This window comes from Akebia trifoliata, chromosome 14 (assembly GCF_017979445.1).
Source record: "Akebia trifoliata isolate Shusen 1 chromosome 14, ASM1797944v1, whole genome shotgun sequence".
NCBI classification, from domain to species: Eukaryota; Viridiplantae; Streptophyta; class Magnoliopsida; order Ranunculales; family Lardizabalaceae; genus Akebia; species Akebia trifoliata.
Window position 1 is genome coordinate 34,883,715 of NC_141388.1, and position 18,571 is coordinate 34,902,285.

Here is an 18,571-nt window from a genome sequence, read left to right on the forward strand (position 1 = left end):
GGGGAGTGTGGCTGGAGAGAAACAAACGCATCTTTGAGGGAAAACTAAAAGATTGTAGCAATACGATTTTATCCATTATGGGACTTATTTTCTTTTGGTCCAAAATCTTTAAAGAATTTAGGGGAGTCTTTTTTGACGATTTTATTTTCAATTGGGATGGGATTTGTTGTATTACTAATGAGTAATTTCTTGTTGTAAGGACTTGCTAGGTTGGTTACCTCGACTGACTTGGCCTTGTTTTATTGAATGAAATGCTACTTATCAAAAAAAAAAAAAAAAATACATTATTATAAACGTGAGATGAGGTCAATGGATCATTAAGAAAAAGAAAATTTTACTAAATGCACTATTAATTAGGATTGTAACTCAGGAGGGTTGGGGATCAACCTGCACCTAACTCAAACTTGACAAACACCACACCACTCCCTTGCCCAATTTGACCTCGGGCATGAAATGCTCAAATCAAACCCTAAGCAAGTCAGGTTGGTCGGGTTAATACATTCTTCATTAATGCTAGGTAATTTAATAACAAAGATGATTATTTTTCTAATGAAAATAATCACACATTAATTTGGATATATAGATAAACAAAAAAACATACATATTCAAATATGAATTATGAGCGTGAAAGAAATCAAGATAAAAAATATTTTTAATTATAATCATATTAAGTTCGGGTTGGACAAATTGGATTGGCCGATACCTACACTCACGTTCAATCCGATTTGAGTCGTAAATTTTTTGTTGTTGTCTAAACCCGATGCCGAACCAAAACTAATTATGCAGACATGAGCCAAGGTCGAGTTGAATCCATCGGATTCGGTTTTGCCCGAACAAATCTTACGAACTACCGAGTATCAAAACACCACCTCCAGGGTATTTTAAGTAATTTTCCCTAAAATTCTACCAAATATACCCTCACACCTTATTTCGAGACGGCATTTAATGCATCTTAACACGTGCCACGTCTCTAAAAAAACGCGCGAGAGAGTGAGTCGCGCGGTGGTGTGTAAATTGAAACCCTAGAGGAGAAGGTATAAGGGTTTCCTGAGTTCTTCAGACTTCAGAGTTGAGAATTCTAATGGAGAGGGAAGAAGGCGGAAGAGAAGAGAAAGGAAGTCCGATTTTTAGAGACATAAGGCGTTATTATTGCGATTACTGCGGTCTTTGCAGATCCAAGAAATCTTTAATTGCTTCGCACGTTCTCTCTCACCACAAGGTCTCTCTCTCTCTTCTTTCATGTTAAAGATTAAGGATTTGGTTATCCAATTTAATTTTAATTTTTTTATTTTATGTTTGTTTGCATGTCTGGTAAAATTGATGTTGGGTTTCACAGTGTTGTGACCATAGATGGTTGAATTTAGGATTTGATCAGTGTTTAAAACCCTAGATCTAGGTTTTATCACTATTAGAATTACGCTTCTTAAAACCCTAATTCTTCATTTTTTTTCTTATTATTATGGAAAAGAATTGTGATCCAGAAGACAGATAAAGTCTTTGAGATCTTTGTTTTTCTTTTAGATTGACGATGTGTTTTATAGAGCTACGAAACTTCTACGTTTAGGGTTTATGACTTGTAAAATTAGGGTTTAACCTAAGATATAGCTCAAGATAGAATTGAATGGAAAAACAGTATTCATGTTGCCAACCCTATTATTTTCTTTTGGGTATGTTTGTTATGGTGAAAATTAGGTTACATTGTGACAAAGTTTGGGTTCGGGAAGAATTCAGGAAGTGAAAAATTTGTAAAAAATACCAAAGTGAGGAAAAAATTGGGAAAATTTAGATTATATATTTGTTACATATGGACATTATAGAGGTGTATAGTTAATGTTATAGCATAATACTAGACAAAATTACAAAAATTTATATTATAAAAATGTATTATTAATACAAAATTTCTAATAAACATATAATATAAAAATGATTTAAACTTTGCAAATAGATCAGGATTAAATCATCGATTGAAAGAATTATGAATTAGTCTTGACTTTTTCCAAAAATTGGAGAATTTTTTCACTATGTTTCTTGCCACCATAGAAAAATTTGGATGGCCCTATTTGGAAGATGATCGTCTAAGTGGACAGCGTTCTTGTCCATGGGACCACCCATACATTATGATGTACTGCAAAAAACTTGAAATTTTTTTGTCATCCTGACTAGTTTGTTAACATCAGGGGGATGCATCCTTGGAAATGGTGGGCTTGAACAACTGCTAAGATTTGTTGTTGTTTTTTTTTTCTGATAATTAAACTTCTAAGATTGTTTTCTTATACTCTTAATTCAGGAAGATATTAAAGAGAAAGAGGTTGCTGACAGTGATGGTGGAAATGAAGAAACAAAGTTGAATACATGTGAAGAGTGTGGTGTGAGTTTTCGAAAACCAGCTTATTTGAAGCAGCACATGCAATGCCATTCACTGGAGGTATATCTAAATCTCAGCATTTTAGTTCCATGACTATTTATTTTGATAACTAACTATTTATTTAATATTATTTTTATAATTGTATCACTGACTCTATTCATCTCCTATTATATTGTTCATTTTTGTTCCTTTTATGAAACTTTTGATCTACCATATGATGGTAGGCCACCCTTTTGACAAATGGGTTTTGTTGGATGAGATTTGATTTGCAATAGTTTTTAACAGTGAGATTTTAGGCTCATTTTGATCTACTTAGCAAAGATATGGATGCAGGATGCATGTGTATGGTGTCCAACAATTGATATGAAGTGGACACATTGACCTTACAAACCTGATAAATCCCAAAAAAATTGTATTATTTTGTATCCTCTACGTCGTCATAATGGGTCCATTATACTTGGCATAAAAACAGCTAACTTCAAATCAATCTCTTTGGCAAGATTAGTAATTTAGTATCTAAAGTCTAAGAAGGCCTTTTCTTTTTTGGGTTGGGTGCCTTTTGGAGGTTTTATATAGTTCAACCATATCAGGTACATGAAAACTATGTCCGAACAACATGTTTTTTTGTAGGATGTTATTTTTCATTTTAATTATCAAGTATTTTTATTAATTTTGATGCTTGTCAGAATTTGAATGGTTTAGAGGGAAACAGACTTGCAGGTAATAGGGATTTTTGAATAATCAAAATATTGTGGAAAACCTAATGATGTTATGGTGTGAAGCATTGGATCCCGTGTAAAGAACTCCAAAATGCGAAGAGGCGACATTCTTTTACCTTGAATGGACTAGTAACAGGTTGGGGGACCTCCTGCGAAGCTCCATCAAGCAAGCCTCGTTCACGCACTTGTCCAACTTTTATGAGGTTTGCAGACTTGTTTTTTTTATATTTGGAATGATGATTGTGTATCTTCATAAGCTAATTTCAAACTCTTTATTGTTATTTTCCAACTTCTTGCAGAGGCCATTTACTTGCCCAGTTGATGACTGCCACTCAAGCTATAGAAGAAAAGATCACCTTACACGCCACTTACTCCAACATCAAGGGAAACTCTTTTCTTGCCCTGTGAAAAGCTGCAAGAGTAGGTTTTCTTATCAGGGAAATATGAAGAGACATGCGAAGGAACGTCATAATGGAGGGGATGATTCTGGCTCATGTGATGGTGAGGGTCAGAAGCACTATGTTTGTCCCGAGATTGGGTGTGAGAAGGTGTTTAAATTTGCGTCGAAACTGAGAAAACACGAAGATTTCCATGGTAAGTTTGCTTTACAACTGCTTCTTCATTCTTGAAATTGTTAAAATAAGAGAGCTGCTATTGCACCCCGATTTCTTAAATTATTTCACCCCCCTAATTAAAGAATAAAACACACCATCCAAGCATTACAGAAGGTTCAAGTTAGTACTTCTACATTACAAAGCATTATAACACATTCAAATTACTTTGACGGTTGTTACAATTAGGATTAGCCCCATATAAAATCCTAAATCTAACAAATAGATATCTAAAAAAGGAAAGAGAGAGAGTTTCTATTGGCACCCCAATTTTTTTTACTTATCCTCATTCATTGACTTTTTTATATTCTAATTGGGGTGTAATATGTAAATGTTTTGGGTGCCAATAGCAGTGCTCTGAAATAATAACTTAAAATGCATTCAGTTGGAATTTCCTCGTGTAAGATATGCTCATTACCCTAAACTACTACAGTTAAATTGGATTCTGTGGAGGCAATCTGTGGTGAACCTGGATGCATGAAATCTTTTACCAATGTCGAATACCTTAAGGCCCATATCCAATCTTGCCACCGATACATTTCATGTGAGGTATGCGGAACCAAGCAGCTGAGGAAAAACATTAAGCGGCACATGCGCACACATGAAGCTGGCGGTGTGTCCGAGAGAATCAAGTGCAGTTTCAAGGGTTGCCCTCACACATTTTCAAATGTAAGATTCTTTTTCTTTTTTTCCTTTGTTGGATGACATTTCTTTGCTATTTATTTATTTATTTTTGTAGGATAAGCTTGGGTTCCCCTACTCCCCTAACTCACCTTACTAGTTTAGAGATTTTTTTTCTAGAAACTTGTGCCTTGCCTTGGTTAAGCTTGTTTGGAAGAAATGGAATAATTTTCTAAGCTCCTGTTTGAGTCATTTTTCTGGTGGGATAAGGGTCTGATGAAGGTATCTTTGGTTAAAGATACTAGCATTTAATCGTGGTTGCCTGATTCCCCATTTTGTTGATTGGTTCATCAATTTTTCTCTTTTCAATATACTTATTTATTTGTATATGTACTTGCAGAAATCTAATCTGAATCAGCACATTAAGGCTGTACACCATGATCTCAGGCCATTTATATGTCGAGTTACTGGCTGTGGCAAGAAATTCCCATACAGACACGTGAGGGACAACCATGAAAAAACTGGGTCACATGTTTATATCCAGGTTAGTTGTTTGGGGTTTGGTTTGTATGCATTGTTGCTATTGCTGTCCTATGGTTTTTTATTTTACTAGTGCTCTTACACAACAACAATGGAACTGCTATCTCGGTTTGCACAGGGGAATTTTGAGGAGTATGAAGAGCAATCTCGTTCAAGACCGAGAGGAGGGCGGAAAAGAAAGTACCCAACAATGGATTTACTGATTCAGCGGAAGAGGGTCGCCCCACTGAATCAAGCGCTTGATTCCGTTCTAAATCGAGGATCGGACTACCTTTCTTGGTTGCTTTCCGCAACAGAGGAGGACTAACAGTAGCAGCAAGGATTGTTGTCATGGTAGGTGGGTGTATCTTCCTTTTGAGGGTTGGTTCTCTAATAGAATAGATGTACTGATCTTCCTATATATAACCATAATATACATACATAAAATAAAAGGCTTTGGTGTTAAAAGCAAATGTTGTACAGAGATGGTTGGGAAAAAGAGGAGATGTGTAGTTAGCGCAAAATAATTATGAAGGATTGTCATTTTATCAAATACTCTTCAATTTTGGTTGGATCAACTTCCTCCTCAAACCTCAGTAATTGGAAATTTGAGTAAAGAGGTCGAAACTGACGATGAAAACCATCCCAAATTAAGGGAGTACATATGGAGATACACCCGACTTTTGAATTAGGCGTTTCTCATGCTTCCCCACCCGCCTAATGCTCTCTGGTATTTGCCTTAGCTATTGTAGATCTGGGTTTGTGATGGATTTATATTTTAAAACAGATGTATTTCTAAATAAATTAAATATTAGTTAGGATTTACCCCCTCATCCCTCTTTTATACAAGAAGAAAAAAGAGGATTTTTGGGTTTGGGAACATAGAAAAATTCAATATTTAAAAAGAGGATTTTTCACAGATGTGTGAATTTGAAAGATGATGAAGAAGAAGAATCGTCAAAGCAGAAGGAGAAGATCTTTGCGTGTTCACAAAGGTGGCCACATCTAAAAGTATGATTATTATCCAAGCAAAATTTTCTCTTCTATTTCATAGTTTCATTTTAAGACTTCCGCTAATGTACAATGTTTTATTAAGATAGTATATATTTAAAAAAAAAAACGATTATACATCCCTAGAAAAATTGTAATATTTTTTACAAAATCAATGTTTTATTAGTAGTCTCATTTAAAGTTGGGCAATCTTTTTTCCTTTTTATGTTAGGGGAAAAAAGTCATTGCCGGACAACGGTGCACTAGGATTGATATGTTCAATGGAACTTAAGTTCTGATACCATGTAAAAAACCTGATTTATTGAGTATTCTTAGATGAACATTATATAAATTCTAATGGGATATTTATAAGGAGTACATCAATCAAGATAAATAAATTAGTCTAATATAAATATTTTAATTTATTAAAATTTTCTAATGTGAAATATTCTAATTGATATTGTTATATATATTATTTTCTAACATTTCCTTCCTTTTGAAATGTGATATAATGTATCTCATGTATCATAATATGTTGTATATGGTTCTTTAACACCATACACCTTACGATAAAGACTCCTTGAAAGCTTTGAAATTTTATTTAATGTAAGTTTCAATTAACAATATTCATTATAATAAAACTATGAGAAACAAGTATCCTAGGATTGTACATATGACAAATCACGAGGACACTAACAAACAAATAAACAAACAAAAATTCTCTATTTTTTGGTCGTTAAATTAATTATTTTATATGGAACCATCCAAAAAATGTCACATGGAATTTTTTGGAACTATGGCATCAAACATTTGTATCACAGAAACACATCATGTTCGTGCCAAATTCTAATTAACTTATTTTGGGTAACAAACGTGTGCCTTCTTAGAACGCACAAAAACAAGAATTATAACAAACTCCCCCAAAATAGCCCTTATTTCTTCCTTATAAGCCAACCCTTGTCTCTCAAACACAAAAAGAGACGAGAAGAAAAATAAAATGGCCAACTATTTGCAGGTTCTTCCCCTCCTTGCAACAGTTCTTTGCTTCTTGTCCCTCTTCGGCTTCGCTCATTGCCATAATTACTTGCATGTCAAGGGGAAGGTTTATTGTGATACGTGTCGTACTGCGTTCGAGACCAAAGTTTCCGAATACCTCTCTGGTAATAATAATTTTTTAGTCAATATTTTTCCTTAAAATTTTAAATAAGATCTAAAAAGATATAAAAAATAATAATATTGATTCATACAGAAGAAAAGATTCTCTATTGATTCAAATGTTGAACATAGGAGCCATGAATAGCCTAAGTTATTTTCCCTCACTAATTTCATAGTTGAGAGGTGTTTGGGTATTGAATAGGGCTAGTGGGATCAATTGTAACCCAACCCATTTTTCGAGAGAACAAAATTGTGCCACAAAATCAAACATATTGTATTGGTGCCATTTATAATTTGCTTTACTTATTCATTTCTCTATGTATTGGTGTAGGTGCTAAAGTGAGACTAGAATGTAGAAACCGCGAAGAAGGGCACCCAACATACGCCCTCGAGGGTGAAACTGATGCAACAGGAACCTACACACTTTCAGTCGAAGGAAACCATGAGGAAGAGTTATGTGAGGTGGCGCTTGTAAAGAGCCCCGCTCCCGATTGTAGTGAATTTCTTAACGGACGTGATCGTGCCCGTGTTCTCATCACGGCAAATAATGGCATTGTCGATGCTACACGTTATGTGAATTCCTTGGGGTTCTTGAAGAAAGAACCTATTCCCGTTTGCACTAACGTTCTCAAATCTATCGGTCTTCTTCCCGACGCAATGTTACCTTGATTGAGCTAGCGGAGAAGTCGAATCTTCTTTAACGTGTGCTTATTATCGTAATTAGTTGAATTTCCATTTTTTTTTATATGTTGGAATATAAAACCTCTTAGTAACCCAAAAAATGATGTAAGGTAGGCGGACCTACTCTCAAACAGTCGTTTCACGGATTGCAAACAAATTTGCTTGAAATCCGTGCACTAAATGTTCGAAAAAAAACAAGGGCGAAGACAATACATGTCTTTTGCCCTCGTTCAATCCCTTCACCACCAATGGAAGTAGTACTCAAAACTGGCTATTTATCTTCTGCTCTCAATCCCTTCCCCTTCTCTCGTTCGTGTATTACATATTATAAAATGAGAAATTTTTTGCTCACAGAAAAGTCAATCTAAGGATTTCATAGGATCCTGATGATCAATTGTAAGAAGCCTAATAATGGTAATTTTGTAATTTGGGGATGTGCTTAATACATGTGGATTTGTCATTGGTTGATCTGTGATTCTTTGAAATTTTGGATTATTTTTTTTGTGAGCAATATCACAAAATGCTTTGGAGACCGATATCATTGAGAACAACCTAATGTAAGTGTGAGGAGAAAGGACAGGTTTAATTTTTGGGTGATCAGTTAAGATTATGATTGTTTGTCCCACATGGATTGACACACTGAAAAAATAGAACTACAAGTATAAAATTCACACCCAAACCAAATTGAAACACATAATCTAGAACTTAAAAATATTTTTGTATTTTGCTTGATTCATACTTTGAAAACGTATGACCAATTCTTAAATTTCAATTCAAAATCAATATTGAAAAAGTATATCTTAAGTTTCAAATTCAAGTCCAATGGTGAAAAATTATCATTAATATTTTTTTTTTTAAATTCTTAAAATCTTATAATTTACATCCTTGTGGCATTGGATTATATTTTTGAAGTTGAGTAACTAGATTTTGGGAATGAATCCAAAAAACTTAATTAATATTTAATTTTGGGTCCTACCAGTTTGACCCACTTGTCCAACCAATTTGGGACTACCATGTAAGTCATATGCGTCAATGATCGGTTTGGTTTTAAAAATATTGTTTATGTTAGATAAGTTTTTAAACAAATTTTATCTTCAAAATCCTCTAAATTAATGTTTTAAAGTATAGAAAGGCCTTTATAATTTTTTTTAAATAATGGTTACCGAAAATAGTAAAAAAATGACCTTACCATTGAAATAGATATACGTAATAACCCTAGAAGCAAAGGAGAATCAATGGACTTCTATAACGTTATTAACAAAATGAAAATCATCAAAAATAGTAAAATTGCCTAAAAAACAGGGTACATGAATGAATTAGGCCTAAAATTGAGTTGAAATTAATCTTGACAATCTCGATGTTTCCATTCAAATATGGTTCTTTTTCGATGATTATGAATCCGTATCTCCTCTCGGTCTGTTTGCCCCTATGGGCCTAAGCCTTAAGTTTTGGCTCTGCTTCTGACATCAATGGAAAATTTCAGAATTATATCCTTAACAAACTGCCTCAATGGCAAGCTGCTTTGTGACATAGCCACAATTGCTCAAACTCAATACTTTCTAAGACACATTGATCAAACAACTCTCTTGGCCAGGGCATGCTGACTCCACCATAGATAGAACATTATCGGCTTCACAACTTCCTTTGAAGAATGATCGATAAGTTTCTTTTGGATCTCCAAAGCTAGCAAAATTTATTGCTGAAATGGTTAGACTGTTACCGTGGCACGATAACTCTATTGTGTGTCCCTCGTAAGCCTTGTGGCACATACTGAATCAACTATGATGGTCTGGAAGTTTACTAGCGATGGGTTGCCACCGATTTCCTCAAATAAGACCAGAGTGTTCATGTCATCGAGGAGGAAAGATCATGGTACATGGTACCTATCAATGTATATAAAAAAAAATTAATAACAAATATTCAAAGAAAATCCTCATGAATTAATCGAAATTTATAATACCACAACTTATAGTGCCACATCATTTTTTTTAAAAATATCCCAATTAATGAAATGAAATACAACACACCAAACAATGATATAGATGCACTAAGAAAATGGTATCTAAAACAAAAGGGAAAAAAAAAAAAGGCAAAAGAGAGGTCAAGGGGGTGCAATTAGTAAAAAGTATAATGGTTTTCTATACCCAATTAGGTGTGGCATTATAAGCTATCTTAATCAAACTAGAAATGTAATAATCTTACCATCTCTGAGAAGATCCACCACAGTTGGTAACACATTTTTTATCATTGTAAGGACCGCGATAATCACAAGTATTGCTGCAACCCATGCAACCCAACCTTATATACCCACTTGTTCGACGACAAGTCTTTCATAATATATTTATCATTCAACTTTCGAATCAATTGAACACTAGTTATTCCAGTTAGAATCGAATCAAACTTTGTGCCGTAATTCTAGAAAACAAAAGAGTTTAGAGTGAAAAACATGTTTAGAGGAGTAATTTAATTAACACAAAAATATATATACATACCCTTTGTCCAACTGTGACACTAAGTGAAGTGATTTGATTCTTCCCTAGATTCATCTTAATTTTCTTCTTGAACTCAAAATTAAAATCGAGGTCATCTGAAGCCCATTGAGAACCTACAATCCAATCAAACTATGTTAATATATATTCATTAAAGAGATTTTAATTCTAAAAATTAATTTCCAATTAAGCTCTAAACAATCTCTTATACCCATGTGCTCGCCGTTAACATAGGTATGAAGTACATGACCATTGGAATTCACTCGTAGAGTCATGATGTCATTACCCCAAAAAAGATCATTTTCATTAAGATCAACACTACCACACAAAAAAAAAATGGTAATTAATGATTAACAAATGTCTTAAACTAGTTATTATAAAAAAAATAGAAAAATAAGATCATTTTCATTAAGATGAACACTACAAAAAAATGGTAATTAATGATTAACAAATGTAAATTAGTTATAATTTTTTTTTTATAAATAATTTCAGAAAATTACCTTGTCATGTACCACAAATAATCACTTGAATCATTGGTTGTGGCCTTCTGCTCGACAAGTTGGTGAGTAGCAAATGAACCCACACCATTAACTATAGTGTCCTCGACGTGTTCAGGCCTCCAAACCCAATTGAGGGTAATAGGTTCATCTTCAGCACTATTTGATTTCTTTACCAACACAGAGGTCTGAGTGGTCACCTATATATACAAATAAAACTTAATTAAAAAATGTGATTGTTTGGTAAGAATGGTTAAGTAAGTGCTTTGGCCTTAGAACCACGTTTAAAAGCCATGGGTTATTTAGTTAAAAACAGCTAGCTTTTATCAATATTTGGTCATTAATCTAAAATTCTAGAAACACAATTGTTTGGTAATCCATAACTATGTTCAACGAAATGCAAAAATATTTACAGAGGAGAAGAAAAAAAAAACTCCTTTTTTTTTTTTTTTTCAAAATTTGGTCTAGATTCCCACAAAAGCCATAATCCAAAAACTGGTCTAAGACAGCTTCAACCTCTTGCATGCTTTTGAATTCTGGCTTATACAGGAATCTGAAATCCGAGTCCTCCAAAAAGCACTTTTTAGGGTCTAAAAACTAAAAGTCACCTCACAAGAAAGAAGAAACAAAAAAAACATAACTCTGCACAAATATTACCAAAAAATAAGAATAATGTTTTAAATATTAAATAAATTAATGTATCACCTTGTTTAGAAAATTAATAAGACACATTAACAAAATCAAGATCGTCGAAACTGAGATTAAATATAACTGAATGTAAACAATTAGTACCTCGGGTGCTCTTCGGGGATAATAAATCAATCCTGATGTGTAGGTAGACCAATCTAAGGACCTAACACATTTCGACCCTGTCAAATCTATATTAAACTTAGTAAAATATTGAACAATAATTTTAATATTTATAATGTTGTTCTAAAACTCCAGTCAATGCTCATTGAATCAAATCGACTAGAAAACTCTTAAGTCGACAAATGAGCTAAATAAATTATATTAATTTTACAAATATTATTTTAAATTAATAAAAAATAGTTAACTTTTTTGTTATTCACAGCTATTATGTACAACCAAATAACTTGATCAAGTTTTTTACCTTACCCGATTCATTTTCAAGATGACTTGACAGGTTGATCCCATCGAGTTTGAGGCCATGTAATCGTGAAATCCAATAGAGTCGATAAAAAATTTCTACACATCATCGTCAACTTGATTGGAACCAATTTTAAATTATTTTTAAGTTGTTAAGTGTAAAATTACTTTTGTATAGTATATTTTTAGAGAACTACACCCCAATTTCTTATATTATTTATCACGCCCCAATTAAATTTTAAGACACACTCTTCAAACATTACTGAGATTTGACTCAAATTATAACCTCAACATTACAAAATATTACAACACCCGTTCAAATAATTTCAGTAGTTGTTCATAATTATGATTAGGCTCATACAAAATCCTAAACCCCAAGATAGAAATCTAACAAAATAAAAATGAGAGAGCTTCTATTGCACCCCAACTTTGACTCATATCTTCCTTCGTGATCTTTGGTTGTGAGACCATAATTATGGTAGTGGGTTTGCCCAAATTCTTGTGAACCAGATGACTCGGGTTATTAAGGTATTCTCTTTGATTCAAATCCTTATAATGTTACAATATTTGGATTCAAATCCAAATCCATGATAATTGGATCCAATTTATTGAAATTTATGAATGTAAAATATAATATTCACCACATATTCAAACAGTAAAGGAAAATATAAATTACTTACTCTCAATACCACAATTTCTTACTCCTAAGCTAAATTAAACCCATATAAACCCACTATGGGCCAAGATTTGGGCTTGTACCACTTGATTGGAATTCAAAAGCATTTCTTGATTGTTTGCTATGATGGAACATAATAAGGTATTTTAGAAACACCCCCTGTAAAAGTAGTGATATTAGGTTTACTCCCTTGTTACGAAAATGCAAGTTTAGGCTTACCCCCTTGACCGTAAGTCAACGTTGCATTTTCTTGATTATTTAACGATGAAATTTTGAATTTTTTTAAGGGACCGACTAGTTGCACACCAATCTTTAAAATAAATTTTTTTTATTTTTGTAACTTTTATTTTAACCTACTGCTTATACTCTAATACCCCTTTTAGGGTTCGACCTTTATTTTAATTTGTAGCTTTGTGTTCTTTGCTTGTGCTTTGCGATTGGTTTTGCTTGTGTTCTCTTTGACTGCAATTCAAGGTATTGATTTTCTAATCTCTATTTAGAAATTAATATGAATAGGTACGTGTAGTTGACAAAGGAATTTTTAAAAAAAAAAACTGTTTTTGATGTGTAATCATCCAAATGAAGTGCAAAGGGGAGTTTTTAAGTGATAGAGTGCAATTAGTAATGGGTGGTGTGCAACTAATTTGTCCATCTTTTAAACACATAGATTACTAAGTCAAAATTTGGAAACTATGGCAATTCAATAGCCGCACCGTTTTTAACACCTTGAATCAAGAAGTACCACTCAGCTAAGTGTTAAGACCTTATGGAGATTGTTCCCAAGGTTTTAGGTTCCAACCCCTTGAACCCCTTCTTACGCTAACCACTAATCCTGCCTAGCAAAGAATATATATATATATAGAAAGTGTTAATTAGGGGTGCAAGTTGGTCTAGTTCAAATCGAGAACCAAATCAAACCGATAGTTTTGGAGTAATTTGGTTCAGTTTGGAACAAGTTCCAGTTTGGTTTTGATTTACGAAAATGGAGAACCAACAATTTAGTTCAATTCTCAGATCAAGCTTGTATAGAACCGAACCAAACCGAGAACCGAATCCCTATGCAATAAATAAATATATATCTATATAATAATTATTATTATGAATTATTTTAGGAGCTAGGACATAGATTAGTGATATTTTTATGGATCAACTAATGATTTTTTATGAATAGATTAGTGATTTATTATATAAATTTTTATGTTTATTATTTATTTATTTATTTTATTAAAAAATATTACTTAAAATTTATAAAATATTGGCAACTTGTAAAACCAAACCAAATCAAACCAACTTTAATTCCTCTACAATTCTCAGAAGTTCTTGAGGAATATTAGTTGTGTTTTCTATTACGGAAAAACCATCCGAGAAAGAACCCAACTTTGCCCAAAAAAGTCCTGTTTGTTTCTCTCCACTAAAATTCAAAGGAGCATTCCTCGAACCATTGGTTTTGCCAATTTCCAATAGCACTTCTTCATACTTCCATGAATTTCCTTCTTAATGCACTTGATAGAGTATAAAGAATCCGAAGAAATCAGAATTCTTTTAACTTATAACTTATCTTACTCTTGCATACTTCAAAGCTTCTGAAATTGTTTGAATCTTTACGAATAATGTCCTCTGCCTCCATTCTGCTCCAGCCAGCAAATAGCATCTTCCCAGTGTTTCTACCAATTAAACGTGTTGTATTTATGTTATGGCTATTTAAACCTAAAACTGAGGTTGAGCTACTGCTCAACTTCAACAAAATTCATGGCAAAAAAATAGATAAGCAAAGTCAAAAATTACCACCAGAGAACCATGGTTGTTCTAGTGCGAGTGAATCACGCATTCCTTCTTCATATATCTATTGTTCCGTACAACATTTTGTACATTTTTCATAAATGTCGATTGGATCCCTGAAAGATGGCAGGATTCAAGAGATCCGAAATTGATTTATGAGCATCCACATGTGCAACTTACCCACACCAGCGATTTTGAAATCAACTTTATTTTCGTTTTCATATAATCTAGGCCTTGGGCCATACACAAATACCAAGCTACCATCTGAAATACCTCATTCCATGAGTATTTCCAACCGTTGAGGATATTGAAACAATCAAACAAATACAAAAAAAAAAAATTGACCTAGAAAATAAGAATCTGCAAAAGTAAAAAAAAAAACGGATAGAAATCATTCATAAAGTTGAGAATCTTGTAACAATCAAAGAAACATAAATCTTTTTTTCAACCCAGAAAACAAGAATCTTTAAAGTTCAAAGAATTGATAGAAACCTGAAAAAACCAAGAATCAAACAAGAACAAGAACATGAAAAAGGACAAACATTTACTATCTGGGGCAAAATAAGTCGGGTGAATATTAAGTTATGACTATTTGTCAAGTCACTTTAATTTTATAAAAAGAGATCTATAAACACAAATTGATACACACTATTCAAACATTTCTCTAAAATACAGAATTATTTTGTGCATTTTTCATGAAGGTCTACTTTTTTTGTATGTCCTTGAAAGATTGCAAGGTTCAAGGGATCTAAATCCACACCAAGTGATCAACTTTATTTTCCTATAATCTAGGGTTTGGGTATACACAAATACTACCATTACCTCATCCCATGAATATTTCCAATTGTTGAAGGTCTTGGAATAATCAAACAAATACAAATCTTTTTTTTTGACCTAGAAAACAAGAATCTTTAAAAGTCTAACTGATAGAAACCATTAGTAATATTGAGAATCTTGGAATAACTAAATAAATTTAAATCTTTTTCTAACTTGAAAACAAGAATCTTTAAAGTTTAAAGAATTGATAGAAATCATAAAAAATCAAGAATTAAACTTCAAGCAAGAACATGAAAAAGGACGAACATTTACCATTTGAGACAAATTAAATTGGGTAACAAACAGTCATGGTTACTGTTTGAAGAGCCACTTTAATTCTATGAAAAGATATCTATAACCTTTCTTTAGAATACATGGCTCCATTATTCCTTCTTCTTATTTCTATTTTTTTTATCAAGCCTTGTGATCAAGAGATTGGGCTCATTGTATCATGGAAATGTCTCTATAAAAATATTTTTACAAACTTGAATTTTAATTGAATTGGGAGCTAATAACATTTTAAAGAAAATAATCTCATGCCCGCCTCTGCTAGTTTATTTGGGCCTAATTTGGATCTCAAAAAATATTTAAGGTTCGAAACTGCTGATGAATGTCCCTTATCTATTTTTTAGATGACACTTCAGTTTTTGTTTTCTGTTCCAAAGAAATTGAGATTATAGTTCAATACTATCAAATACTTGAATAACAAATTCAATGGAGTGAGAATTTAGATTTAGAATCGAAAAAAAAAAAAAGAAGAATGAGAATTTCAATAATCATTAGAATTGTGGATTAGAAAAAGAGCAAAGAGTATTATCTAGAATTAAGGAGTTACCATTAAATTCTAATAAAATTTAGTTTCCCTCCAAAATCTCAAATACTTTGATCTTGTAATATGACCATTGACTAGTAAAAGAAAAGATTAACAATAACTAAAGAGCTCACTTCCACTTACTTACCTATAAATAATTGTAAAAAAAAAAAAAAAGTTGTAAATCATGTGAAGTATATGACTTTATGATTTCGTTCGTTCAACCATACAATTATCACCTGATTCCAGACTTTTTCAACTTGTTAACTTTGCAAAAGCAAACCAGTAAAAATTTATTTTTTGGGAAAATATATTTTACTATGTGCTTGATTATAGCTTCTCCAAGGAAAATAGTTTTCAGAGAGAATATCCCACCTTATAAAATTGTTGTTGAATGTGAAACACTATTCACGTGATTTTCTCACGAGAAGGTGAATTCCAACCAAAAAAAAAAAAAAATTATTGAAAATTTTCAAAAAAAAAAATTCTTACATTTATTTTCAAAATTAATTATTATTATTATTTTGTAAATCTATAAATTTCTAAAAGAGAGTTACTATTGCCACACCAACTTTTACTAACGCCCCACCAACTATGTAAAATTCTTTTATGATTTATATAGGAATTGATGTGGCAATATTGTTATTTTAAATTATTATTATAAGTAGTTAATTGTAAAATTATTTTTGCATAATATTTTTAGAGAGCTACACCTGAATTTCTTAAATTATTTTTCACACCCCAATTAGATTAAGACACACTCTTCAAATATTACCAAGGTTTTGCTCAAATTATAATCTCAACATTACAAAATATTATAGTACTCGTTCAAACAATTTCAGCGATTGTTCACAATTATGATTGAGTTCATGTAAAATCCTAAACCCAAAAATAGAAACCTAGCAAAATAAAAAGACAAAAAAAATGCCAGAGCTTCTATTGCAACCCAACTTTTTCTCATCCTCAACCATTCTTGTACTTTCTTTGTATTTATCTGGGGGTGTAATAAGTAAATTTTGGAGTGCCAATAGCAGCTCAAAAATTCTTTTTATTTTTTTCAAAATTTTTAATTACAATTATAATTATAAATGATAAATGTCACTACCAAATAATATTTAAAAAATTTGTATTTTTTTAGTGTAACATGTTCCAAATTTCATTTTTAATTTTATTAAAAGTTATTATTATTATTAAATTGTAAAATTAATTTAGCAAATAGTACTCCTGTTAATACAAAGAGCTGAGCACAACTCATCCCAAAATCTTTTTTATTTTCAAATTCATTTTAAATTTTTTTATTATTCTAATAATAAAGTATGAAATTAATTTTCTCAAAAGTTATTTATTCTATTAGCACAAACATACGAAGTTGAACACATTCTAAATTCTTTTTCTTCTGCAATTTCAAACACTTTTTTAAACAACAGTAACTTTAAGTGTGCAACACATTCCAAAATCTTATTTAGGTAATTTATTTTAAAAACCAATTTATAAATAAAAATGTATAAAACTAATTAATATATCCCAAATTATTATTTTTAACAATTAATCCTTTTAAATGATAATAAAAGGTTATGCAAGCACTTGCTTTGCTGTGAAATTGGTTACTTTGTTAATAGGATAATTATAAAAGCACCCAACCAATTACACTTTAGAGTTATTATTTTATCTTATTTGGTTTTAAAATTTTCAGAATGATCTTATTTTTTTGTGAGGATGATGAGATCATCCTCATAAAAATACAACCCATTCGAAAACTTCTAACCCCATCAAAATAAATTCAAGAACTGTAGATTACCCATTTTCTTATAAACGAGAAGTTTATAAAACTTTTAACTCATTTCTAAAACTTTTAACCCATGCAAGACAACAAAAATTGACTATGATATGGATAACCTTATTAATTCATGGGGTGCTTTTATAATTACTCTTGTTAATTAGGTCCTATATAAAATCTCTAATAATACATACCCAGAGTGGACTTGAGTTAATAATCCGTATCCGTACATTTTACTGTACCCTGTACTACCAATAGGCAAGAGTGGAATCTCCAATCACTTACCCACCGTCACTGTAATTATCGATTAAACTGTGTCAGACTTAATATAATCTTACAAATTTTTTATTTTAATTCATTGAATTAAGTTAAATAATATACAATTTTAGAGAAATTTAACCATCTAATCTTAGAATGTACATGCACAACTTCCTTATTGATCCCTCCGTCTTTAATAGTAATTAATATCATTAAGATGAGATAATGAAAATGATTAATAAGTGCCAACAAAGGTTTTGTAACTTTCATCCACAAATATAAATAAACATCATTTACATCTTTGTTAATTTTTAGTAAAAAGAATTGAAATTTGTGAAAATAAATCATATCTTCTGCAAACCCAAGTACCCTTCTGTAAATGACCAACCACTATACAATTCATTTCCATAGACGGATTACCAAAAAAATAATTCATATAACTGTGACCTTGAGAAAACCCTAACCTGCACCAAATCTACTTTCCCTTGTAATAGAAATCCATTTGTGGGGCTAAAGAAATATATTGAGATTTTTGTTGGATCTAAAAGGAATTAGGAACACTATTTGGCACGGAATTCGTTCCTGAATATGGTTAGGTTTTGTGTGAACTTGTCTCTATTCTTCGAATCCAAGCTTCGAGTAACATCTGTCATCAGTTTATCGAAACAAAGTGCGAGGTGCTGCTGTTGCTCTGCTGGCT

General features: G+C 31.9%; 4 protein-coding genes across 12 annotated transcripts in view; 2 read left to right on the forward strand and 2 right to left on the reverse strand.

Moving 5' to 3' along the window:
- The first annotated feature begins 963 nt into the window (after positions 1–963).
- Positions 964–5,317, forward strand: LOC147386955 (transcription factor IIIA-like). The gene is made up of 6 exons (XM_086423624.1): positions 964–1,219; positions 2,288–2,425; positions 3,384–3,678; positions 4,129–4,364; positions 4,717–4,860; positions 4,975–5,317. The coding sequence occupies exons 1-6, from the start codon at positions 1,082–1,084 to the stop codon at positions 5,161–5,163; spliced, it is 1,140 nt and encodes a 379-aa protein (XP_086279750.1). The 5' UTR covers positions 964–1,081; the 3' UTR covers positions 5,164–5,317.
- A 1,461-nt stretch (positions 5,318–6,778) lies between these two features.
- LOC147386956 (olee1-like protein) lies at positions 6,779–8,121 on the forward strand. The gene is made up of 2 exons (XM_086423382.1): positions 6,779–6,985; positions 7,312–8,121. The coding sequence occupies exons 1-2, from the start codon at positions 6,823–6,825 to the stop codon at positions 7,647–7,649; spliced, it is 501 nt and encodes a 166-aa protein (XP_086279508.1). The 5' UTR covers positions 6,779–6,822; the 3' UTR covers positions 7,650–8,121.
- Positions 8,122–9,926: 1,805 nt separating this feature from the next.
- Positions 9,927–14,081, reverse strand: LOC147386957 (beta-galactosidase 15-like). The gene is made up of 5 exons (XM_086424653.1): positions 14,004–14,081; positions 10,651–10,847; positions 10,362–10,468; positions 10,154–10,266; positions 9,927–10,076 (listed from the first exon to the last, which is right to left on the reverse strand). Exons 1-5 carry the CDS (start codon positions 14,079–14,081, stop codon positions 9,927–9,929), a joined length of 645 nt encoding a protein of 214 aa, XP_086280779.1.
- A 4,025-nt stretch (positions 14,082–18,106) lies between these two features.
- The window catches only part of LOC147386958 (uncharacterized), a 58,243-nt gene continuing 57,778 nt past the window's right edge, over positions 18,107–18,571 (reverse strand). For 7 of the 9 annotated variants that reach the window (XM_086422201.1, XM_086422200.1, XM_086422205.1 and 4 more), the window contains one exon: positions 18,401–18,569. Coding sequence is in view for 2 of the 9 variants with exons in the window: in XM_086422207.1 (XP_086278333.1) it covers positions 18,432–18,569 (138 nt within the window). In the remaining 7 variants the exon portion in view is untranslated. Of the gene's footprint in view, positions 18,570–18,571 lie in introns of all 9 variants that reach the window. The other 2 variants (XM_086422207.1, XM_086422206.1) reach the window with 1 other exon arrangement.